Source organism: Electrona antarctica (assembly GCF_951216825.1).
Source record: "Electrona antarctica genome assembly, chromosome: 22".
In the NCBI taxonomy this organism is placed as follows: domain Eukaryota; kingdom Metazoa; phylum Chordata; class Actinopteri; order Myctophiformes; family Myctophidae; genus Electrona; species Electrona antarctica.
The window spans coordinates 15,231,942-15,258,400 of record NC_136805.1 but is presented as its reverse complement, the minus strand read 5'-3'; the positions used below and the strand labels follow the sequence as shown (position 1 = coordinate 15,258,400).

Sequence of the window (26,459 nt, the reverse complement as noted above, 5' to 3'; positions counted from 1 at the left end):
AGTGTAGTGTTGTAATTGTGTATTATTATTATTATTATTAGCGTTTTGTGGCGTGTGTGTGTGTGTGTGTGTGTGCCATTTCAGCTGCATCGCGAGGCGATCCAAAATCCCCCCCCCCCCGCGCACGCACGCACGCACACACCACACACACACGTGTCTGCAGTGACACTGCGTTGTACACAGCTGTTCTATTTCAGCCTTACTGACTGCCAGAGTCAGTGCTTAACACTGGACGCCAATCATCCAGTGTTAAGCAGTCATCCAGGATTCATAGAACCATAGTTACATACGTGACTTACGTGTTGTGTTGCAGCGCGTTGTTGCTGCGTGTAGTGTTGTTGTTGTTATCCATATATATGCGCGTCGGTTCGTCCCGATTGTACCACGCCAGGTGTCGACGCGGTCGTGTTTGCATGAGTGTAACTGTGTATGTAATCGCGGCGCTCTCCATCCAAGTTAGAATCAGTGTAGAACCTGTGTTGTTGTTCTTCGTCTTCTTCTACTTTTGGTTTCCGGCAGGCTGTACACTGTGTGTGTGTGTGTGTGTGTGTGTGTGTGTGTGCGCGCGCACGCACGTGTGTGCGTGTGTGCGTGTGTGTGTTTGTGTGTGTGTGTGCGTGTGTGTGTGTGTACCGTGTAACTTCCGGTATTGTTTCCGGAAGTGTGAAAGGTAACACGAAACACACGTGGGTCACGTGGTGGGGTTTTGAGCCATTGGGAAGGGCTGATGTAGTGTTGCCAGGTCCACGTATTGTAAGCGAGTGGTAGTGTGTGAAAGTATAGGCTGTAGGCTGTAGGAAGTCAGGGTTTGCGGCCTTGTTTACATAGACGTGGCAACAATGTTTGACAATGTTGGCGGCGCAGCCAATGAAAAGAGTGGAATCACGGGATGCAGTGTTGCCAGGTCCGCGAATTGTAAGCGAGTTGTAAGTAGCGTGTTGAATGGCATTTTTTCTGGGCTTGTTTTCATAGACGTGGCAACAAATTAGGCGGGGGTGTCGGTGCTTGTGGCGTGTTTGTGTTTATTATTTATATTGATATTGTTTGCGAGTGTGGACGGGAGCCGGCTTTAGTGGCAGTGCAATGACAATTTTTACGCGCGTGATGTGGAGTGTGGCCGTGCTGCGCGACATTAGGAGATAGCCGTGGATCGACGCGGAGGGTAAGTCTGTGACGTGTTAGTGTGTTGTTGCAGTGTGTGTTGCAGCGTGTTGCAGCGTGTCAGTGACGTAGTAGCTGGTGGCTTTATTTTCCTGGTGTGGGCACACGTTTTGGGCACACCTTTTCAAATGTATAATAGATAAGATGGATTTGCACCATGACAGTGGAGGGGTGGAGGTCAGAGGTGTTGGTGTTGGTGGGGGGCTTAGGGCCAATTCATACTCCTATTTTAGAGCCGAATAAAAGTCGGTTCGGCGCTGTAGAGCCTACAATGTGGCGTCATTTGAGGTTCGGGGGGGCGGGTACCGTCCTAAAGCCGGCTCTTTGGTGCTACTGAAATTTTCGGCACTACAGCGCCGAAACAGTGGTCAAATAGGAGTATGAATCGGCCCTAAGGTTTGTTTGTGTTTTCACAAGGGGTGGAGGTGTTGGTGGGGGGCTTAGGTTTGTTTGTGTTTTCATAGGGGGGAGGGGGTGGTGGGGGGCTTAGGTTTGTTTGTGTTTTCATAGGGGGGAGGAGGGGGTGTGGTCGCTGGCCTCACACACAGGGCAGAGAGGGGCTGGTTCAGGCATGTCGGTTTATTTGCACACGACGAACGAACACGCTGCCCTTAATCCTCCTGTGGTTTTGATTTCTCAATCTCTCTCTCTCTCTCTCTCTCTCTTTCTCTGTGTGTGTGTGGCATTGAGGCCCTAGAGCTATAGGTTCACCCAAGTTAACACACACACACACACACACACACACACACACGGCGTGTGCGGTTTAATTACTATACTTGCGGGGACATTAATATTTTAGGATGCCGATTTCATGAATGCCTTTTTTCTTTTCTGTTTCAGGGCCATTTTAACCCTGAAGCCGGACATATCAGATCTACAAGCTCACAACTTCCAGCTCACTGTGGCTTTCAGTGCATGATGCCGACACATAACTAGGTATGAATCATCAGGCATGAATCCAACCCCCATCCCCCATAAACCTAACCTCTAATTGCCCAACCTTTATAACCATTTATCTTGTGAGGACAACATCTATTTCTCAACTGCTACTATACTTGACTTGTGGGGACAAGTAGTACACACACACACACACACACACACACACACACACACACACTATGAATAAGCATCTCACTATCCTTAGGGCACCCCGGTGTCTTCAGCTAAATGGCGCCAAGAACCACATAACAATAACATAAACCGCAATGTCCTGTGTTCTGTAAGGCCAAGAGCACGTACTCTGCAGCTGTTGTGTGGAATGCGCTTCCTAAAAGTCTAAAGGCCATGGCCTCAATTTCATAACTCTCTGGATACATCATCCAGAGATAATATATCAGTTAGTCAATAGCCGTGGATGTGTTCTCCCTCCCACAACCATCATGAGAAGTTGTGGGAGTGTCTACGCTGTTTGAGCTAAGCTATATGTGTGCTGATAGCACGAGCTGAGTTCGAAACTCTCACGTGTGAATCTGTGTGCTGCTAGTGCTATGAAGATATCCAAAGCGCCCTCCCGCTCATAAAACGCGGCGTGTGTGTGTGGGCACAGGCCGTAAATTAAAGTCATTTTTATACTGTAAGTTTGCAGTGTGTGTGTGTGTGTTGTGGCGTTCACTGTGAGGCAGTGGTCTGGCCGGCGCCCGGCTACAGTAACTCCACGCATGGCATGTGCACTTTGATCATCCCATAGCTTGTGGCACTGAAACCATGATCAATCAAAATCACATGCTTCTGTGTAATACAGAACTTTTTGATTGAGCCTGTCACGATCATGAAATCTTGGTTGGTGATTTGTTGCACAAATGATTGGGATTAACGACTTTGTATTGTGTTTTTGTCCTTGGACATTGGAACATATATTGTAAATAAAGATTAAGAGGGTTGGTTAAGTGCACACAGAGTGCCATAGTAATTAGAGCTTCTCTTTAGCTTTGAACCTGAACCACAGTTTGTGGTGAGTATCTGGTTACCTTGTGGTGCTGGTGTTAAGGTATACGTTTGTCTCAGTCATTTGGTCTTGGTCTAAACAACAGTGTTGTTATATTAGGCTAAAGAATTAAGCAACCAGATCTATGCAAACAAGCCCAAAAGAAGCGACTAACTAACACATAATAGCCAATGCATGCTCACAACACGACGCATAGCGTGTCAAGCAAAGCGCTTTTGGTTCTGTTTTTCTTTTGTGCCTTTGGTCAGTCTTTCAGGGCAGGCAAGAGCTCACTTGTGTGCCTCTCATAGAGCCTCTGTGCTGGCTACTGGCTATGCTTCTGATCGAAGGTAATCAATAGAATAATACAATTAAAAAACAATTGGAGTTGTTTCCGATACCGATACTTTGACCCGAGTACCAAAACATCCAATTGACACTAGGCTGAACGAATGCAACGGAAACAAGTCTGACCCAACACTGCAGAAAATCGCCAAAAACAGCCGATCTACAAGCATAAAGGACAACTGACAAGTGTAGATCGGAGATCCATCTGCATCTATGAGAAAAAAGCAACTCGTATCGGTACTCGGTATCGGCGAGTACTAAAAATTAAGTACTTGTATTCGTTGGCTAGTACTTTGGCTAGTATTCGTAAATGGTATCGGGATAAACAATCGATAGCTTGCAACCCTATTTGGTCCTCTAATTCCAATCTTCCTCCATGCTAGTTGCTACTAGTGTTATATGTGAAGTACCAGGCTGTGGGGCCATGGTTTCACCCTCTCTTTCTCACCCTTTGTCTTTTTGTCTTTCTTATCATCCGTATTATTGGCCTTACTTGTATCAAATGCAACCCACAGCTTTGTGAGCAGCAGCATACGTTACATACATGATGACGTTAAGTTGAACAGGAAAAACTGGTTCTTTCTTTGTATCGTTTATGATGAGAGGAACACACACACACACACACACACACACACACACACACACACACACACACACAGGAAGCTGTGTTTACAATGGCACTCATACAGTACATGCCAGTGACTGCCTGGTGTGTAATTCCAGAGTGTAATATCACAGCTCATTATTATGCCGTCAATCATTTCAGAAGGGCTTTAGTGTGACGGGTTGTATTCTCTGCGTACATATTGTCACTGTCTGTGGCGGGCAGAGACCTTGTAATCTCCATATTTCATCTTGTTTATGTTTATATTTATTTTCCTTTTTTTTGTAAGGGCCTACTTTGTGTTGGGATGAGCTTGTGTGAATTGGCTATTTATTCTGCTTTTGCGTGTGAAAGTGGTAAAGGATTTTATTCCTATTGAACCAATTGAAATATGACAAGAGCTTGTGACTGAATAATCACTACATCGTCGTAACGATTGGATTTGGGACCACAGGTTATTTTTTTCCATTTCATATAAACTAACGGTTTTGGACAAGGTTTCCAGCCGGCGCCATCATCGACCGTACCCCGGTGACAGCCCCACGAATGAACATCTGACTCAGTAGCATAGTAGTGCATGAGTCTGTGTGTGGGTGGGATATTTATTAGTATGTGGATGAACTGCGTTAATGTGTGTAAACAGGATATTCTTCTAGCTGCGGGCGAGTCCAAGGAGTATAGTAGAGAGTGGTAATGACTGTCATTAGGGGAGCGTAAATATGTTGGCGGCATGGTGAGGTGCACACACTTCACTTAATAGGTTCACACTGAGGCGACACTCGGCAGCATGTCGTTGGGCCTCAGTTTGACACATAGCTGCCGGCTTCTGGTCAGAGGTAGTTTGTTTTATCTTTGCTTGTGGTCGGGACTGGACTAGTTTAGTTTAGCTTTACTTATGGTCAGAAGCACTTAGTTTAGCTTTGATTATGGTCAGGACTCAGGAGTAGTAGTTTAGTTTGGCTTTGTTTTCTTGAGTTTCGTACAGCGTGTATGTAGATAACTTAACTGCAGATCAAATCTGCTTTGCTTGTGATAGTAACAGTGAGCGTAAAAACAGGAAAGGTGAGAGAGGGGAGCTTGGGTTCAAATCCATCCCATGTCATACATGGGATGGATTTGAACCCAAGCCAGCTTTATTCAGGCCTACAGTATATGGTATGCAGTTGAGAGTTGATCATCACTTTTTAACTGCTATTTCTGCTATTTTTGAAAAAAATGTTTGAAAATGTATAGACATTATTCAACATGGAAAAGATTGACGATTATGCAAAAATTATTGTGATTATCTCAAATTCTGCCTGAGTTTGAATCACTGTTGAATCAGCTGTGTGGTGATAATTTGACAAATGATGATTGATATCTTCACCAAAGGTTCATTGAAAAGTTAGCGGGCGCCGGGGCATGATGGTTAAGTTAGTTTATAGGTCGTGTGAACTTGCATATCATTGCTGCTTCGTTTTACTTTGAATACTTTTCGTAAATGAATGTCCTACTTCGTCATACTAACTACAGTGTCACACAAAAGTACAAAAAATAGCTTAAGAATCGTGAAAAGCACCAGTTTTGGACATATGAGGTTTCTACCAGACTGCAACGATATGCTACACACAGAACAATGACTTACATCACGTTGAATCAGTGATGCTCTTGGTTGTCATATTGGGCTATATATGACATGTTTGTGACATTACCAGTCACCCCCCTCCCCCCGTGGGAATGACATTGCGGACTGAAGGTCATAGGCCTTCTCTAAATGCAGTTTGCCCAGCTCTTTTGTCCCATCGGGGTGACGACTTGGTTGGCCATTCTTATGCGAGCCATTGATTAATTGATTAGTAATTGTATTGGCGGCGTATCTCCTGGTGTCATTTGCACATCAATGTTGCATAGAGCAGCACCCCCGGTCCCATTGTGGCCATCGGTGTGAACCATGGTAGGAGGGATTCAGACAAGTTCAATGTTATACAAAGCAGCTAGGGCAGGGGTCTTCAACGTTTTCCACACCAAGGGCCTAAGAAAGAGAGAGAGAGATGAAGCAGGGACCAGATTAAACTTTTTCATACATTTCTTGAACTTGTTTGACAGCATTATTTGTCATCAGTGTAGTGTAAAGGCATTTTTTCTTTGTTTGTTCTAACTTTTCTATTAATATGTTGTATTTTCAGACATTTAACCACGTAAACCCTCAATACTTAAAGTGACTGTCGGCTCTGTAATTGGTCTGCTCTTTGTTCCCTCTACGAGTCTACACCAAACCTCTTTGCCGAAAATAGCAGATCTACAAGGTCACAAGACCTCACAGTGTGAGTCGTTGTGTGTTATATAGTAGCAAAGTAAAACATAGGCGGAAAAAAGATTAACCATTAACTCTGGTGGTGCTATTTTGCTTACGTCGTAATAGATGAACATTCTCAACACTGCCTAGCCCAAGGCTATTATGCTTAACATATTATATATCATAATCCAATCATTGCTTTAGATTATTTGTTCAGTAACAGGGCTGGATCTCCCCCCATTTATTATTAAACAAGACGTATAGAGTGTACATAAGTGTTTAAACTGATTTCAATGCCATATGAATGACTTAACCCATTTCGGGCGGGAACCCCTTTTGGTGTTAGCATTATGTTATGCTTTAGCTATTGAAAAATAGCAGATATACAAGCTCATAGCGCGCCACCGAGTGGCGCGCTACGAGCTTGTAGGTCTGCTATTTTTTTTAAATTGAAGAACGACTGACAAAGAAACAGCTTTTTCAGAAAACTGTCAGGATGTAGAAGACATTTTTAGAATCTGATCTCAGGTCAAAATGGGTTAATTGCCTCGACCCCATGAAGCCACCGCAAGGACCCCTTTTAGGGGTCCCCGGACCACACGTTGAGAACCAGTGCTTTTGCTTCACCGTGTGTGGGATTTTATGTAACCATGAAGAATGCAAAGAAAGTGTGAGGGAGCGGAAAACACACAAGGTTCATACATGTTTTAAGGGCATCTTTTAACGCCTCACACTGCATGTCATCACATACCAAGATACCATCACCCCCATCGTTAAACACGAGGGCGATGCTGTCATAATCCACTGAGAGTCCAGAGACCCGCACAATCCTAGCAGATGATCATATCCCACGCCACGTTCTGCCTGCTCAGCAGATGCTGTGGCATTATGGGGCTTTGGGGATGGATGTCATCTGGCCTGGCAGTGGCAAGGCTATCAGCCTCTCTCGGTTAAGACCACCCTGGAGAGGGAAAAAAAGCAGCTGCCCTGGCCTTGGTTTCATCTCCGAGGAGGACATGTTTTAAATTTTTCAAGAGAACGGAGAAAGAAACGTTTTACTTATTCATAAGTCAGAAGCCGGTATTATGCCTGTGATGTAATGTGAATGGAGATGGGGGTGTTCTACACGCAGCAGTTGAGTTGTTATTATTATATCAATGCACTGCTGCATGGTGGCCTTTGATGAAAGACTTTATGCCCCGTCATCGGCTATCATTTCAGTGTTTCTTTTACTGACCATAGCGGCTAGAAACAGAATTCTCCATTAATAGCAGTCTCTCAGGTCTATAAAGAATACATTGCAGGAATGTTTAAAAGGCAGAGGCGATAGAAGTTGACAAAGCACACTTCCAACTTCATTCAGCATACCTGGAAAAGTAATTTGTTAGGAGTTTGGGGTGTTTTTTGTGAATAAAAGGTTAGCGTTAGTAGACCCTAGCTGTTTACATTTCTTTGCTGTCGGGCAGAAACCTTGTATCTCCATATTTCCTGAATCAATGTCCTACGTTGTTGTAGAAAAGTGCCACACAAAGTGGAACCGGGGCGCGCTGTGAGCTTGTAGAGCAGCTATTTCTGCAATACTTTGCTTGTGACTGGGCGACGGTGGCTCAGGGGTAGAGTGGCTGGTAGTTCGATCCCGGGCTCCCCCAGAGTGTCGAAGTGTCCTTGAGCAAGACGCTGAACCTCTAATTGCTCCCGATGTGCAGGTGGTGCCTTGCATGGCTTCCTCCGCCATCGGTGTATGAATGTGTGTGTGAATGGGTGAATGTTATGTTATTTTTATATAAATCCACCATTTGTGACTAAATAACTACATTGGATCCACATTTCCTGAAACGTAACAGTGTTAACCTTTTGACATACAAGGTTTCTACACGACAGCGTCGAATAGTTAGTGTAATGTTGGTAGCTGGAGAATGCTACTGGAGTACTAGTATGACCTGCTTGACTGTCCTGAGCTTGTCCCGCATCCAGAGCTTGTGAAATAGTGCTGAGATGGAATTTGGCCTCCAGCTGTGCTGTGTGTGTGTGTGTATGTGTGTGTGGGTGGAGGGGGGGGGGGGTTGTGTGTGTGGGGGGGGGGGGGGGGGGGGGGGGAGTTCATTACGAACAGTGTTGCCATGTCTCCTTATTATAGGCGACTTTGTGCTTGTTTTTCGGTAAAGTTGCTTGTATTTATATTGGTGGTTGCGTTTTTGGGGCTTATGTATTTGTCCTCACTCCGCAGTCCCCCATCTGAAAATATTCGATGCTAGGGACTATGAAGTAGGTTCCCCCAATACAAGGTTTGTGGTGTTAAAATGATTAAAAAATAATCCACATTAAAAAAAAATAATAATAATAAAAAAGCTGTGAGCTTGTAGATCTGCTATTTTCAAATAGCCAATGTATAATAGGTTTAAAGGTCTCATGTGGCCTATAGTCGTTGCTTTTGGCTTGTTCTAATAGACCTGGTTGCTTATTTCTCTCGCAAAATCTGGCAATACCGATTACGAGCCACATGCAGCTGGGGGAACTTCCCCCACGGCCTGGTGACCTCTTTGACCCCGCACAACGTACATGATGGTCCAAGTCAAAGTAGCAAGAACAGAGCCTCTTGGATTAGTGTTATTCTTACCGTCTAGACGCCATCTGAAGTGAAACAGAGCTTAGAATAACGCCCACTGTAATAGTTTTATGCCTCTTGGCCCAGTGAATGCATCGACAGCTTCAGCTACTGTCCGGTGGAATGTTGTTTCTGGAACGGACAGCGGCAGAGTGTGCTGCTCGGCACCAACATGGCTGTACTTGCTTTGATTTACGTTCAAAACGTGTAACTTGAAGAGGTTTGAAACTGAAGATGGCAGCGCTGCCTAGGGTATAGCAGCCAAAACACCTGATATTCAAATAATGTCCCTCATTTGAATGAGGCCCGGCGTCCCCTTTATCTCCAAGAAAAATAAAGGACGCCCCCAGAAAAAGATAGAATATCGCTGTGTATATATATATATGAACAGACGTTTTGTAAATAATCATTATTATTAACCACTTAAATCCATATTCTGGGGGGAATATTTAATAGCCAGAAATAGCAGACTTCTCGTGGTTGTAGTAATATTTCAGGTCGGAAAGTGACCGGGTTGTCAGACACTGGCAGGAGGATCCAAAGACAGGGATGGACAGTGGACACTAACTGCCCGACCGTGGCATGTAAATAAAATATTCAGGCAAGTGGAGTTTGCTTTCACGTTGCCCAATATGGCGGGCAAGTGTATTCCGTTTTCATTTAATATTGGCTATTGCTTTTTCTTTAAAACAAATATAGTACAGTAGAGCTGACAGGAAATACATGACAGACTGGCACTACCATCTTTATAATCCATGTTTATACAGAGTGCAGGAAACACTGCCTTTGAGCAAGGCATTGCACCACTACCATGAAATGTTCTATGAGCAGGGCCTGGCTGTAAACAAGTATCTGATGCTTAGACCAGTTACCCTGGGTAAATATAGTAACTTTGCTTTGCTTTGCTTTTACACAGTGGTTACTGGTTGTTTGTGGTTACTAGTCCTCACAATGGTTGTTGTAGTCCTTTTATCGCAACAAATATTGCAAAAATAACAAAACATCTTTCTGTGGACTACAGCCCCTAATGGAGCCAGGATCATGATCCAGAGAGGGTTAATACAAACATCTCTCCCTCATTATACACAGAGGGGCCCTCGTAAGCAAACGGGACCGTTTCCTAGAATGACCCCAAGGTGTGAGGTACCTTTCATGATATCTGAGCGCCCCCGCAGAGCTCTTTTATGACGAGGTGGAGAGTTTTTCTAATCATAATGAGTCACATGAAAAGCATTCCCTGCTACTGTGGCATTGTTGTCATTGTTTTATCCACTCTGCATGAGGCCGGTGGGCAGGCGTTAATCCATCTGAATGAGGTGATCTCATCCCAGAGGGGGATAAAGGTCTCTCTCTCTCTCTCTCTCTCTCTTTGTCTGTCTCTCTCTCTCTCTCTCTGTCTGTCTGTCTCTCTCTCTCTGTGTCTGTCTGTCTCTCTCTCGCTCTCTCTCTCTCGCTCTCTCTCTCTCCTCTCTCTCGCTCTCGCTCTCTCTCTCTCTCTCTCTCTCTCTCTAGCTATAGTTGTATAGCATAAGTGAAGTTCACATTACAGCTCATTGACAGTGTGATTTAAAAAATAAAAATAAAATAAAAGATTGCAGATGTGATGGCGCCGATTCCTGGTTCCTCAATGTTGGATCCGGTTGTATGTATAGATAGCTACGGTCAGCAGAGAGTAGTCTGGTCCTGGTCATCTGTTTCAGTCTTACAGACAATAATTGCCTGTAACAATTATGACATCATCACAATTATTTGAGTGTCTGTCTATTAGTAAAATTCCATGAGTCATCCTAGTCGTCCCTGGGCGGTTCAAAGTCTGCTAAGTCCAGCTGGCCTCTCCCTACAGTGCAGTGCCACTAGTCCTCATTGTGTGACAGCCAGGGCTGTCAGCCTGTCACCATCTCTCCCTACAGTGCAGTGCCACTAGTCCTCATTGTGTGACAGCTATAGGGCTGTCAGCCTGTCACCATCTCTCCCTACAGTGCAGTGCCACTAGTCCTCATTGTGTGACAGCTATAGGGCTGTCAGCCTGTCACCATCTCTCCCTACAGTGCAGTGCCACTAGTCCTCATTGTGTGACAGCTATAGGGCTGTCAGCCTGTCACCATCTCTCCCTACAGTGCAGTGCCACTAGTCCTCATTGTGTGACAGCCTGGGCTGCCAGCCTGTCACCATCTCTCCCTACAGTGCAGGACCACTAGTCCTCATTGTGTGACAGCTAGGGCTGTCAGCCTGTAACCATCATGACACACTGACCAGTTTAATTGTGTTTTTTGGCATTGAACATAATTAAAAGTTACATTTGTTTGGATTTTAGGCTTTGGAAACAAAAATGGCACATATGACAGAAAACAACAATGACTGGCACCAATGATCAAAATACAGAATGTGTGCTACGGCCAAAATGGACCATATTTGAAGATGTTACACTTTGTGTATATAGCCAAACTACAAGTTTGCGGGGACATTCTCTTGAGTGTACAGGGTTTGATGAGGGCCCAGGTAGGGCCGGGCCTTAATTTTCGGGCCTGTTGAGAACTCTAGTTTTCGCTGGCTGCCGGGTGTGGCTGCACTAATAACTTTGGGGCAGGCCCGTCTAGAGTTTGAATGGACAGGTGGGCCTGTTGAGAACTCTAGTTTTTGCCGGCTGCCGGGCGCAGCTGCACTAATAACTTTGGGACAGTTTGAATGGACAGGTATAAGTCAAAAGGGACTAAGGGAGACATCGAAGAGGAAGGATGGATGGAAGGATCAACATATGGAACAGGTTCTGATATATATCCATATATGGAGAAATTGGAGATCTAAGAGTTTGAGGTTTGAGGTCAGATGTAGAGTTGCTGGCCAATATTGATGACATCAGGGATCTCCATATATGGGCTTAACTGCGACAGCAGGTCGTATTTACTATGACATCAGGGTCTCCACATCTCCATCCCTGATGATGTCACAAGACCTAGTGGGCAGTGGGCACCATGGTGCCCGACCAACACACGGGAAATGCACAATTCCATAGTTAACTAATAATGGTGACAGGCCTAAGTGACAGCTAACCATTTACTTTCCTTAATGCCAATTTAATGAATGAATTAATCCGGTTGGCCCTTGGCAGACATCTACAAATGCAACAGCAGCTGCTATATAACGTGTTAGGATTGGCCTGTGTGTACGATTGGTCAACACTTTGCACCTCACACCAAACTAGACAAGTTACACATGAAATGAGCCAAAGATAACAATTTTTATACCGTGCTAAGTGAGTTATATAAATAGCAGTAATAATATCAGCTAAGGACAGATCGTTCTGAATTGACTGACCCTATTAAGCCTACTAGTGGGAACGCTCATGGTCACACAGCACACAGTGTATGAGTGTTTGCTGTGCTGTCTGTGGTGTTATTTATTGCCATTCGGTTCAGCTAAGTGCTTAATTACAGCCACTGTGACCTGGTGTGTGAACCTTTGCTGTTGAAGGGAACTGATAATGGAACTTTTAATGGCTTTTGCGGTTCATGTTCTTACTCTGGGTTTGGTGTTTTTTTTTAGTTGGCAGGCAGGCTCAGTCGGTATTCAGCTCTCTCCTTTGGACCACAAGGTCATGGGTTCGATCCCCGGCACTGCCAACTAAGTGTAAGAGTAGCACGGCTTGGGTGCGGCAAGTCACGTGGCAAGTACTGGGAGCTGATCGTGGGTGTTGCGCTCCACTTCAGCAATCCATCTCCCAGGGGTCAAATGAGGATAGACTCCTGCATTCTCGGACGGTTGAATCTCATACTGACAATATAGTCTCACGAGCCTCCCACAAGTCAGCTGAATTATAAAAAATGTGAATGGATTTTCTAGGTGAAAGTGATTTTGGGCAGTTTTGCGTGGGCTCTCAATGTGTTAACAGTCGTGAAAATTGTATCCTAATATAAATCAAATCCTCGAAACATATATATATAGCTTGCTGCTTAGCAGAAATGGAAATTTTCAAAATAAAATTAAGTAAAAATATATTTTCGTGAATGGAAACAACAAACAGGTGACAGCTTCCTGCCTCGGATTTCGGTTCAACTAAGTATGAATAAAGTTAGGATTTAGGCTTGTCATAAACGCTACAGAAACCACACAAAGCATAGAACATAGCAGCGTTCTCTGTAGGGGTGATCCGTCCTTTGAAAGAAGGTTTACATAGTCTACCATCTCTCTCTGAGCGGCCTCAGTTCTCTCTGCTGCTACAGTTGACTTTTCCCTTCAACAGGCTCGTTGTCAGAGATGCTAGTGTTTTCGCGGGTGACGTTATGCGTTAGAATATCTTTGCCTGAAGCCCTATTCATCCATTCATTCTATGGCCGAAGCGTGGGCTTCAATAGAGCACTGGTCTTGAAGACACCATGGATGTCACTGCTGTGACAATTGAAACGATTGTTCACTAGCACAGTCTAGCACAGTGGTTCTCAAACATTTTCATGTCCAGGACCCCGCAAATTGATATGTATTTAGCTGTGGACCGCCACCTGAAAAGGTTGTGCGAGAAACCACCATGAGATTATTTGTTATTCAAATACAAGTTCACAACATGTCGCATCACAGCACATGCAGTATTGTTGAAGATCAGCTATTGTTGAATAGTCCAAAGTATAAATAGGTTTAAAGTGGTTCAAACAGTGATTTTGACCCTATATTTATTAACTAGTTTAGCCGAGGATCCCATGGAACCCCCTGGAGGACCCCGGGAGGTCCCAGGACCCATCATTGAGCACCACTGCATCAAAGGTGGACTACAGCTCCCCCACCTGGCTGGAAGGCATATAAACTGCTTCTTCACACCATTCTGGTTTTGAGACGGCGTTACGATGTTACCGGAGGGGGGGGGGGGGGGGTTGGGGGGGGTCAACGGCGGTGACTGCAGGACAGATTGTGCCAGGGGAAACTGGACCCTCCCGTCAAATGACCCGTGTCATCAACTTATTGAGCTACAGATCCCAGGGACACGCTCACTGGAGATCAAAGTGACTGGTGTGAAAATCAAAAGCGCCGGGACGTGTAATTCATACACCAGACCCCCTTTGCACATTTATCACAGGTGTCTTCACTTTAAAGAAACACCGCACAGTTATCAGTCAGTGCTTTATCCGTTAGATCTGATCATAACACTGTCTCATATATTTATTGGGGATGACACAAAGAAAAGTCGGTTATTGGGAAAGACAGAGGTGGGGTCCAGGTAGCCCCCAGGGTTCTTGAGGGAGAGTTCCAGGGGGTCCCAGCAAAATGTGTATATAAAAAAATATACATATACATATACATATATATAAAATATATATAGTAACAAAAATCTGTTTAACCACTTTAACACATCTTGTATGGTGGTAGTAGCCTTGCAGAGCCATGAGGCCCATAGGGCAGGAGCCTATCTCCTGTTTCTGTAGCGTGAGGCAGCTTGATGTACAAGTACACCCCCTGGACGCTAGTATGTCGCAGGGACTTACCCCCAATCCAACCCTTAATGCTGAGTGCCAAGCAGGTATGACCCGACCGGGGATTGAACCCCAACCTCCCAGTCTCAGGGCGGACACTCTAACCACAAGGCCACTGAGCTGGTTTGTATGGGGGTCCCTGGCACAAAACATTTTCAGATGTAGGGCAAATACTGTAAGGCAGGGTTCCCCAATAGGCGGCCCGCGGGCCATTTGCGGCCCGCGTAGCGCCCCCTTGTTTTTGTTTTGTTTTGGGGGGGTGTCCCAGATATAAATGGCATTAAATGGGGGTCAGTAGCATATGCATGTCAAACTGGGCACCCCTTCAAGGACCCGGACCACTGGTTGAGAACAATTATTAATTCATGAATGAAAAAATAAAAAACCCAATTTTTCGCACTGCGGACTCGGCCCCCAGCGTGGTTCCCTAGTCAAAATATGGCCCTTGAGGAAAATTTATTGGGGGACCCTGCTGTAAGGGGTCCTTGAACATGAAAAAGTCTGATAACCGCTGTGCTAGTACAGTAGCAACAAGATATTCTCTCAGTCAGATAGGCTCAAACGTGGCCTTCAAGGACGATGAGATGAAAGCAATAATGGAGACAGAAAAAAAAACAAAAGCCAAGAGTGATGCATCCATGGAGAATGAGATACTCTAGCTCTGTGATGATGATGAGAGAAGGTTGAGAGCTGCAGAGCCTGATCCCTGCAGAAGAAATGCTGTTCCACTTGTTCTTTTATTCCTGGCAGCCCAAGCTGTTTGGGCTGAATGGCCTATCCGTATATCCTGTCTTTGCTAGTTATGTAACAGTCAGCCGGCCGGGGCCCCAAAGTGAGAGCTGCTGTCCAAACTGCAGAGACCCCCCCCCCCCCCCATCCCCCCCCCAACATTTTTGGAAACACCACCGGCTAAGCCGGTTAGGTAGTGGAAAGAAATAAGTACTCCGGTTTTCTTTTTTAACCCATTTTGAGCGGGAACCACTTTTGGTGTTTTAAACATTATGTTATAATTTAGCTATTTAAAAATAGCAGATCTACAAGCTCATAGCACGCCACCGAGTGGCGCGCTATGAACTTGTAGGTCTGCTATTTTTGAAAAATCGTTAAAATGTGTCTCAAATCTTTCCGAAAATTGTCATGATTTAGAAAACTTTTTTTTTTTTAAATTTCGACGTCAGGCCTAAATGGGTTAAAGATATTTTTGGGGCTTTTCTGCCTTTATTTAGATATAGTACAGTTGGGATGGACAGGAAAATGAGAGAGAGAGAGAGACTGGATGTGGCGCGCAGCAAAGGTCGTCGGGCTCGGGAATCGGGCTTGTAGATAGACTATTTACTATATCCTACTTGATCATCATACAGCGTCACGCAAAAATAATCGAGAGTATCAACGTTTTGAGCTTGTCAATCTGCTACTTCTGCTGTAAAAAATAAAAAATAATCCTGAAAAGTAACCGTTTCGCATATAGGTTTCCGGGTGAGACGATATCTATTGTTCACTGGTTGGTTGCTGAGTGTGTCGGAGTCTAAAGTGAGAGCGCTTGTCAACTGTGTCCCAGAAAGCAGGCTTTTCTCCCTTCATTACATAATCCCCTCAGACCTCAGAATGTAAAAAGCTATTTGGTGTATAGTGAGGCTTCGTTTCAAAGCCCTGGCACACACTAAGTTTTCCACCAGTCCATGCAGATCATGGATAGGAGAGGAAAGTAAATTGCCCTGCATTAGGATCCCAGACCAGACACAGCCAGTCAAAGAAACCCAGTGGGTGGAAAGTAGCTAGGCACATTATTTACTTGAGTACTGTCGAGTGTCGAGGCATTTCTTTTCTCTCTACTAAATCTCAGAAGTTTTTCGTTTCACCTTTTACTCCACTGCAGTTGTTTGACAGCTTTAGTTACTTTGCAGATTTAGCAAATTATGATGATTTTATATTCCGAAAATAGCAGCTCTACAATATGTCACAATGCAACCCGTTGTGAGCTTGAATTATAAAACAGGGCTTAAGTGGTTCATGATCAATAATCCATTAACATGATATACAGTATATGATTCTCTGAAATGGGTATTCTGCATAATGAGTGCTTCTTCTTTTGCTACTTTAACCCATTCAGGCCTGACGTCGAAATTAAAAAAAAAACGTTTTCTAAATCATGAACATTTTCTGAAAGATTTGAGGCACATTTTAACGATTTTTCAAAAATAGCAGACCTACAAGTTCATAGCGCGCCACTCGGTGGCGCGCTATGAGCTTGTAGATCTGCTATTTTTCAATATCTAAAGTTGAACGTAACGCTTAAAACACCAAAAGGGGTTCCCGCCCAGAATGGGTTAAGTGTACATTTTATGCTAATACTATTGTACTTTGACTTGCAGTAAGTACGGTTCTGGATACAGGAGTAATTCCACACATTGTGGAGATGTTATTGTTTACTTAAGTTTCAAAGTCAGAGTACCACTTCCACCACTGCAAACCACTGGAGCAGCGGTTTCAAATAGTTTGGTACTGTTCCAATTACGAATGCGTTTAGAAAGCCTGTCTAATGTTATTAAGTTGCTGTTTTCCACGCGGCGTGCCAAGTCATAATGCTGGCCTCGGTTTATATGATAACTGATGTCTTGTTTTTCAATTCTGTCCATTCCTTGTCCTTTCTTCTCCTCCTCCTCCAGCACTTAACCCATTTTGTGCGGGAACCCATTTTGGTGTTAGCATTATGTTATGCTTTAGCCATTGAAAAATAGCAGATCTACAAGCTCATAGCGCGCCACCGAGTGGCGCACTATGAACTTGTAGGTCTGCTATTTTTGAAAAATCGAAGAACGACGGACATAGAAACATAGTTTTTTCAGAAAACTGTCAGGATGTAGAAGACATTTATAGAATCTGATCTCAGGTCAAAATGGGTTAAAGTGCACTATAAATAAAAGCTATTGTTGTTTTTGTCTTCCCATAGGTTGTGATCAGAGGCGTCGTGTCAACTCGTCAGTGTTCTGGGAGAATCGTAATGGCCGCACACACCAGACACCTGGAGTTTTACTTGCTTTGACCACGTCCCACACAGTTTCCACCGTCGTCAAAGAATAAGAAAAAAAGACAACCGCTCGAAACGATTCATTTCATAGTCTGTGGATTTTTGTTCAAACACGAGAGAGACCATGCCTATCCTCAAGCAGCTGGTGTCCAACTCCCAGTCCAAGAGGCGGTCCCGGGCCGACCTGACCGCCGAGATGATCAGCGCGCCGCTGGGCGACTTCCGCCACACCATGCACGTGGGCCGCGGCGGCGACGCCTTCGGCGACACGTCGTTCCTCAGCACGCGGTCGGGCGAGCCCCCCCGGGAGGCCGCGCCTCCGGACCCCCACTACCAGCAGCCCAACAAGCAGGACTCCCTGGGCGGAGGAGGAGGAGGAGGAGGAGGGGTGGTCTCCAAACCGGGCCTTCTCTCCCGTACGTTCAGGAGCAGCAAGCGTACGAATTCAGTCAACCGCGGCGGGGACAAGTACGACTCTAACCTCATACTGCCCTCCACCGCGGGCTCGACCTCCTACGTAAAGAATGCCATATCGATGCCTTACCTCAACGACGAGGATGCTGGGTAATGATGACCCCTGGACCAGAATTATTTTTACATAATGTTTTGCATAATTGTCATAATCATGTCGGCTATTTCCTCAGATTTATTTTTGTGGAAATAGCCGATCTACAAACTCACAGTGCCTTTTGTGAGTCTGTAGATTGGCTATTTTCACTATTTAAGTATGGGGACTACGGAAGGAAATTAGCTTCCTAGCTAAATCCATCACGTTGTACGTGAGATCAAGTTCAGTTGATTGAAATCATGTTTGTTAATGTACGTTATCCCGTCTAAATACAAATAAAGTGAGGTAACGTAAGTAAAACATTTTGTGATGGTGACAGGCGGGGCGTCCGGCTGGCGAAGAGCGTCTCATCCAGCCCCATGAGGAAGCCGTCCGAGGTGGACGGAGGAGGAGGAGGCAGCAAGCCGGCCAACGGGGGCGGAGCCATGGCCGCCATGGCCACGCTGGACGCGGAGTTCGACGAGCACAACTTCGGCGAGCTGACGGACCTGCCGTCGTCTATGCCCAGGGGAGGAGGGATGAAGCACGCCGAGTCCATCATGTCCTTCCACATCGACCTGGGGCCCTCCATGCTGGGAGACATCCTCAGTGTGATGGAGAAGAAAGGCTGGGAGGACGACGACCTGGGCTACGAGGAAGGCAAGTACTGTAAGACCGATACGTGCTCCATGAATTAATTGATCATGGGGACCACCAGAAATACTTCCGCCATGTTCATCGACCACAACGGGTGGATACAATCTTGGTTTGATCGGGACACACACGGCAACACCATATGCTCTGTATTTGCTTTTGACACGTCAGTGAATTTGCTCTTCTCGCATACATATAGATTCAAAGCAAAAGTAGTAAGCATATTCTGAAAACATCACACTTGTGTGAAGTGAATGGCGCTCCTATCATCATACATCATCACATTTCGGCCAATCACAATTGGAGTCTTCTGCCCTCACTTTTTGTCCTCAATATGTACTTTGCTCAGCCAATCAAATCATCGCTATGGGGTGATCAGCCAATTAAATCATCGCTAAAATGCAGACAAACGGACAAAGCTCGAAATATATTCGTTAATGTGCTTCTACTGAATTAGGCCTATTTTAACTTGACTAATGATTTCTTTCAAACTGTCGCCCCACCCTGAAGGCAAGGGCAGCGAGGGTCGCGGGTCGCCCTCCCTCAGCCCCCCCACGGAGGACGAGGACGCCAGCCCCCCCGCCAGGCCCCCCCGCAGCATGGTGTACCAGCAGCAGCAGAAGACCCCCGTGGACCCCTACACCCCGGAGCTGCGCATCCGGAGCACCACCACCACCGCCAACAACCAGAGCCAGTACCTGGACAGCTGCTCTGTGTCCAGCTCCGGCTCAGCCGCGCTGGACGACCAGAAGGCCGTCCACCACCACAACAACAACAACCACCATCTCCACAGGGAGGAGGGCGACACGGACAGCGCCAAGTACAGCTCGCCACGGGGAGAGGAGGACCGCGACTTCTCCTTCATGGACGAGGACGACGACGAGATTCGGGTTTAGAAAAAGAAAAAAGAAAAACACTTAAAAACCCTATAGTGTCCGTGTTTGTGGGGAAAGCTTTGGCGTGGAAAACAGACGATCGAGGAGCAGCTCACCGATCGGCTATTTTCCCACGAAAGCGGTCTTCGCAATAACCGGAATAAAAACAAAATACACTAGTATAGAGCCTTGAGGGACTCCGGGGTCAACCATATATAGGGTTTAAGTGGATCAAAAATCTGTGGGCGGCGCATCATCGCGCCTCCCTAAAAACGGCCTTTTTAGAACACGACTGGAGTGGAAAGACTGGCGTTTTCTGTTCTTTATTTTTCTCCCATGAATTTGGGATGTTCTCACACTAGCTGGGAGGGGGAGGGGGGGGGGGAGGAGGAGAGTGTGGGGGAACTCGAGGGTAGAAAACGGGACGGCCACATTCCCATCGCACTACGTATGGATCTATCTCGGTCTGCGGCACCACAGCGTACAAAAAAAACACAGACTGTAATTAAGCCTTAGTCACGCCACTACGGCCCAGAGGTTAGTGAAGGAGGCATGCGTGTGTGAAGATGTGTCCCAGATCGAGTGGGGAATGAAAATGACAAAAAACAAGTCTCCCCATGAGTCCCCATTAAATGAATTCCAGTGTTGACCACTGAGAGAAGCATAAAAAACATGGAGGCTGGGAAACTCAAATCGCTCTCTCTCCTCGCATCAACCAATTGGCCTGTCCCCCAAATGTGTTTGTGGGTTGTTGACTTTCTTTTCTTTTCAATTTCGAGCTCCGACTCGCCTTCATAAGAGAACTCTGATGTTATGCCAAACGTCAGTTTGGACCCTATTAACTGGTATTCTGATGTGTTAGTGTCGTTATTATTATTGGCTGGGGGGAGAAAAAACAACAACATCCATTCTTCATTCGGGGCTGTAGTCCACAGAAAACATTTTATGAGCTGGTAGATATGGTAAAATACCTCTTCCCAGCGCCCAAACGGTGCTCTTCCCAGCGCCCGAGCTTCGTGTTTTCTGCCACAGCGCCCTTTGTGCTTCAAGCAGACTCCTTTCATGCTGTTTCACAATCACAGATGAGGAAGACTTGAGCTGGCAAAAGGTTTTCATTTGATTTAGCTTTATTCCATGTATTTGTGCTAATAAGGCAGATGCCATCGTGAGCCATGACGGGACATTCGAGAACAGCAACAGTTGATCGGTTCGAACGTTACCGGTGTCGATAAACTCTTGAGTGCGAGCGCTATGGACATGATATCCAAAACACTCCTTCCACTCATGAAACACTTTGTGTGGACACAGGCCCATTATTCTGTAGTATTTGCTTTGATTTGTTTTCGTCCCCTATATGTTGAGTTCCTGTCACCCCTGGCAGTGTGCTGACTGAGGGAGGAAGGAAACGAACGCCACCGCCAGTGGGCCGGGACCCCTCGGCATTCTGGGTGATGCAGAAGTACGACCACTGCTTCTCGACATCGGGGGTCCAGGGACACGTATGGGTCTGTAACTGGTCGGTTGGTTCATTGTGTACACTCTCAGAGTTAAATTAAACACTTGAGAATATTATAGTGTAGATTGGGGGTCCCAGAGACTAATAATAATAATTATTATTATTATAATGCATTTTATTTACCTATGAAGCACTTGCTACAGGGTTTAAAAAACATGGCAGTCAATGCAAACAAACAACTGCATGGAAAACAGAAAACAGCTAAACGGTAGTTAAAATGGGTGGTCCATGGACTACTGCAGGTCAAACTGGGGGGTCATTCAAATGGAAATAAAGTGATAATCACTGAACTTAACTATACCGGAACCCCATCTGTAAAATCCTCAGTGTTAATTCAACTCTGAGAGAGTACACAAGGGAACCAAATAGACCCGTACGGGTTTGGTTCCACGGTGTACACTCTCAGAGTTTACAGCCCAGTAAGTGTCCCATTTGGGCCCCTGGCTGGTGGTCTCCCGGCCAGGCCCCACACTTTGTGAAACCAGTGGGATATAAAACAACACTTCGGTCACATGGGAATCCCTTTGAGAGCCGACACACGAGGTGAAAGGTCAGGAGGACGTTTGAGGTCGCAGAGTGAAAGTGTACGTCATGTTTCCTAGAGATTTACTGAGGAAGGAAGGAGGAAATGGAACCAGAGTCAGCGCAGTGGGAAAGAAAAACACATTCTGGCATAGCTGAAAAGATGGAAAAAAAAACAAACAAACTTATACAATAAATAAATATTTGTTTATTTCTTCTTTTAAGGGAATTAATTTTGTATTTGTTTACGTTCATTCTGTATCTATACATTATTCAGCACAGTAAAATCCTCACAGATTTTTTTTGTTTCTTACATAAATTTCCCTAAAATTAAAAAAAAAAAGACGATCCACTAGTCGATATCCGACTCGCTGTGAGTGGCATTATTTTCAGGAGTGCAACAAAGTATAAAATAGAGCCCCAAAATGGGGTAGCATAGATCGCAGGTCTTATAAGTGCACCGTTTCTTTCTGATTGTTTCTTTTTTTGTTGTCCCGATTGCGTTTGTTTGATTTCTTTAATGATGATGATGGTACGACTCTGCGATCCAGCGCTGACCCACAAGCTGACACTTACAGTTAGTCTTACCATGTTGCACTTGATTAATGGACTTAAAAGTAGACGCAACCCTAATCCCAGTCACACCGTATTGACTGCAAGAACCATGCTGTCCTTGAGGGAAACAAACTAAACTAAACAAAAAACAGGAGGCCTTTGGATAAGTTCTACGCCTCATAAATGTTTGGTTGTTTAGACCATTTCTTTCCCCAAAAGAAACAGTGCGGTGGTTTGTCGGCTATTACGCCCCTACACAGCTGACATTTTACTTCTGCTTGTCATATCCCTTTCCGCATCACCGAGGCGGGTCGGCTCACAGCGGGTCAGCAGAAAGGCTCTGCAGAGAGAGGTCTGGGGAAGGAGTCAGTGGGTGTGTGTGTGTGTGTGTGTTAAAAAGATGTCTGAATGCAGCGACGTCCCTTCTTTCTGTGGATGTCCAGGCGTTCCTGGTGTACGACGTACACCATAGATCGGCGGTTCTCAAAGTGGGTTTGGGCGGTCCTTGAGGGGTTCCAAGGGGTCGCCGGCAAAATGTGTTAATATACCACCAAAATCACTTTAACCGCTTTAACCATACATGAGCTATTTGAAAATAATTTGTCTACAAGCTCAAAAGAGCTTTGCGGGAGCGGACCTGCAGCTGAGCGATAAGCATGCCGTATGCAACCTCCAAATCACCCAATGGGAACAGGGTTATTGAATCACCCAAGCATGTGCCTTTTCGCGGCCGTTCAGTTCATTTGCGGTCACTGAGTGTCTGATTGGCCGCTAACCAGCTTGATCTGTTCCACCATTGGTTAGATTTGGGAACAGGAAATTGCAGGCGAGGTGCTGCTTATTTATGTCAGTGGTTCTAAAACGTTTTAGAAGGATAACTCTGAGAGCGTATACTAATGGGTCATTTGCTTCCACGTGTACGTGTCCAGAGTTACAGACCTGTAAGGGACCATTTGGAACCCCTTCAAAGGAACCATGAGGGTCCCTGGAGCCCACTTTGAGAGCCACTGTTCCATGGACCCGCTTTGTGTTTAAACCACTTAAGCTCCTATATATGTATTTTGTCATACGAATAGTGCATCTACAAGCTCACAACACTAAGCAATGCGACACGGTGTGAGCTTGTAGATCTGCACTTTTTTGTGTGTGGGGAAAATAATAATAAAGCAGTTAGAAAACCTTTTGAAAATGTGCCCAAAATATGGACGCCAGGGTTTATGTGGTTCTATGGAGGCAGGGAGCGTCTCTCACTCTCCTTCCTAGATCTTTGATTAATGTACAGTCCTTTTTTTATTATTCATAAATGAGAGGAAATTATATTTGCTATATGGGGCACACAGCAGGGGCAACCACGGCCACGGACACACGTGTGTGTGGCATGAATTCACGGGCGAGGAAAGGGAGTGGATGGGGCGACACGTTACGTTTGAGTGGTACGAGCGCTGTGGAGAGGTAGGTGGTCCAGAAACCTCTTATCTCCATATTCTAATTTTGGTGTTTTATTGCAAATTAACGCCCTTCTAGATCACACTACAGCGCCACACAAAAGCATCAAAAGTAACACATCCGCAAGCGTTTCGAGCTTGTCGACCTGCTACTTTTTCAAAAACAGTAAAAGCTGTTTTTGAATTTGAATCCTGAAAAATAACTGTTTTGGACATATGGGGTAACGTTGTCATGTCAGAAAATTGCATCTCTGCGTTGCAGGTCTTAAGAAGAAGAGAGAACAGTGTGGAGATATTTAAAGATAAACATGCCAAGTACATTATTCCCATGTTTTTGGGTTAGCATTATTAAGCAAGATGTCGGATGATATTCGGTGGTGACGTGTGCTTTATTTTATTTTTCCACTTCCTGTGCGAGCTGCAGTATGGTTTCTCAGCATGCCTCGGGCCTCTTTCACATTTGGGATGTCTGTTTTTTGTTTTATGTTTTTAATTAAATCCTTTGTAAAATGTGACGGATGGACTGTGTGAACTGTTCGTGCAGCGTCAGTCCCTTGCCGTGTGACATTGGCGTTGGAAGAGGACATGGATCCACAATGAACTTTTTTTTTTACAATGAAAGAACACTCCAATCTTCTGACGATTTAAAATCAGAAGTACGTGTATGTAAATACTATATTTTGTGCCAATCCATGAATACCGTGAGCGGTCATTGTATTTTCACCATTTTTTTTTACTATATGGACCAGAACGTTAGTAGCATAATAACATGATCATATAGACTTGAGTGGAATCATGGCGTTCATAAATAATTAGATTTGACCTTTTGTGAGGTGCCAGATGTAGTGGCGGATTAATAATACCATGAGATTAATTTTAACCACATTCAACCGGGCATCCCTATTTTGGGAAATATCACATTATCAAACTTTTAAAAAGAAAGAAGAAAAACATAAATGACAACCGGATCTTGTAGGTCGCGTTGTGACTCATTGCGAGGGAACACAACGGTTTAAGTGTAAGAAACGTTTAATTGAAAACTGTACCTGGTTGTCTTAAACTGTAGCAAAAATCGTCGCTGTCGGGTGGAAACCTATTATGTCCAAACTCAAACTGTTACTTTTCAGGATTCACATTAAACACTGGCAAAAGTAACAGATCTACAAGCTCGAAACTACTTTTAATGCTTTTCTATGACACTGTAGTATGATCAAGTAGTAGGGCGTTAATTTACAAACAAAAGAAAGTTAGACTGGAGATAAAAGGTTTCTGCCCGACAACTAAATACATACACCCCGCCACCCATTTGGCTTCTAAGTAGAAACAATAATGATGATAATAATAATTTAAAAAAAATGTCTCATCACAGGTCTGTGGTAAAATAATAATAAAGAAAAAGATTGTGGAAAAACATACAGTTCAGCTGTAGAATGTATGTATTTAGTTTTTTCTACGCGGTGGCTCTACACACGATGGTCTTAACGTCAAAATGTTTGTGCTATTTTCTTTTCCTTTTTCTCTGTCTCTCTTGTTTTCACTGTATATTAATATATATTTACCTCCCTCATGTTTTCTTTCTTTAAAATAACAGCTATATTTTTCAATAAAAAGAGAAAGCTGGTAATCTTTACCCTGTGGCTGTGTTTTGTGGATTTTTTTATTTGCTTCTTCTTGGCGTGTTGAGTCTTGACCCCACAGGTGGCTAAATCGATGACAAATTACTCGCATATATTCATTAACATTTTTATTTCCTAAATACAGCAACCGTGACTTTGAGTCGGAACCAAGTTTTCTTTTTTCACAATAGAGGGTATGTGCATGCTTAAAGTGAATGGCACATTGAGTGGCAAAGCAACATGCAAAGTGAGTTTAACATTGTTTAATGTTTAATGCAATTAGATAGGACTTTTCTGTTTCGATGCATGGGTTGTCGAGGCCATAAAGTAGTTTTTTGCCACTCAGTAGGCATTCCTGCATAACTTCCGGGTTTGATGATGTCACGCACATACCCTCTATGTCAGTAGCAAACACCCAATCATTGAATCAATACAACTGTTATTCGCCTGATTACATTTTGACACTTAAAACACTTTTTTTGACACAAACATATGTCATTTTAGATTTTAACCACTTTAATCATTATTTTATACTTTGGCTATTCAAAAACTGGTATGCTCATAGCGCATCACTTTGAGCTTTTTGGTCTGCTATTTTGGAAAAAACTTGAACATTTGTGCAAATCTCAAGTCTTTGCTTCTGGTGGTCCACGGCCTACATATAACTTTGGAGGTCCTCGACATGAAAAGGTTTGAGAACCACTGACATATAAACATAGTTCTCTCAGAAAACTGTTAGGATTTAGAAGACATTTTTGGAATTGGCCTCAGGTCTTAACGGGTTAAGGACAAAAATGTGTCTAATTTACTTGTCTGGCGTTTTTCCTATATTGGGCTAGTCTGAAAGCTTTAGTGTTTTGACTGATAAGACTTTGAGATGCCAAACTTAGAACTGCACAAGCTATAATGCTATGACGCTATCTGGAATCTTAAATTGCTATACCAACCCTTGACAGGCCATTCATTGAAACCGGAAAGTCCTATCTGATTGTATTCTTTAAACAACGTTAAACTCACCAAGGTTGTACAGAATGCTGTACAGAAAGCTTGGCTAACACAAGCTTTCTGTACAGCTTTCTGTACAACCTTGGTGAGTTGTTGTTTCATAAAATCCCATCATAGACGATAGACATGTTACACTTACAGTATGTCCTACTTTCTTTCTACTTTCTTTCATTATGTGTTCAGGTGATTCGTTTTTGAGTGTTTGAGTGTTCGGAAGCCCTCGGCGTAAATCACTCAACGGTCCCGTGTAGGATACCACCTTTTTTTCAAAATTGCACACAATGCAGGAGGCTGCATGGCGTTGAGTTAATCAAAATGAG

The 26,459-nt window shown here is 44.5% G+C and overlaps 1 protein-coding gene across 2 annotated transcripts in view; it reads left to right on the top strand.

The window, feature by feature from the left end:
* The window catches only part of LOC306915670 (cdc42 effector protein 4-like), a 49,994-nt gene extending 24,839 nt beyond the window's left edge, over positions 1-25,155 (top strand). The window contains exons 2-5 of one of the 2 annotated variants that reach the window (XM_079493170.1): positions 2,002-2,097; positions 17,327-17,968; positions 18,292-18,611; positions 19,116-25,155. In XM_079493170.1, the coding sequence (XP_079349296.1) occupies positions 17,529-17,968; positions 18,292-18,611; positions 19,116-19,501 (1,146 nt within the window). In that variant the 5' untranslated portion in view covers positions 2,002-2,097; positions 17,327-17,528 and the 3' untranslated portion in view covers positions 19,502-25,155. The remainder of the gene's footprint in view (positions 1-2,001; positions 2,098-17,326; positions 17,969-18,291; positions 18,612-19,115) is intronic. The other variant, XM_079493171.1, reaches the window with a different exon arrangement.
* Positions 25,156-26,459: the final 1,304 nt, after the last annotated feature.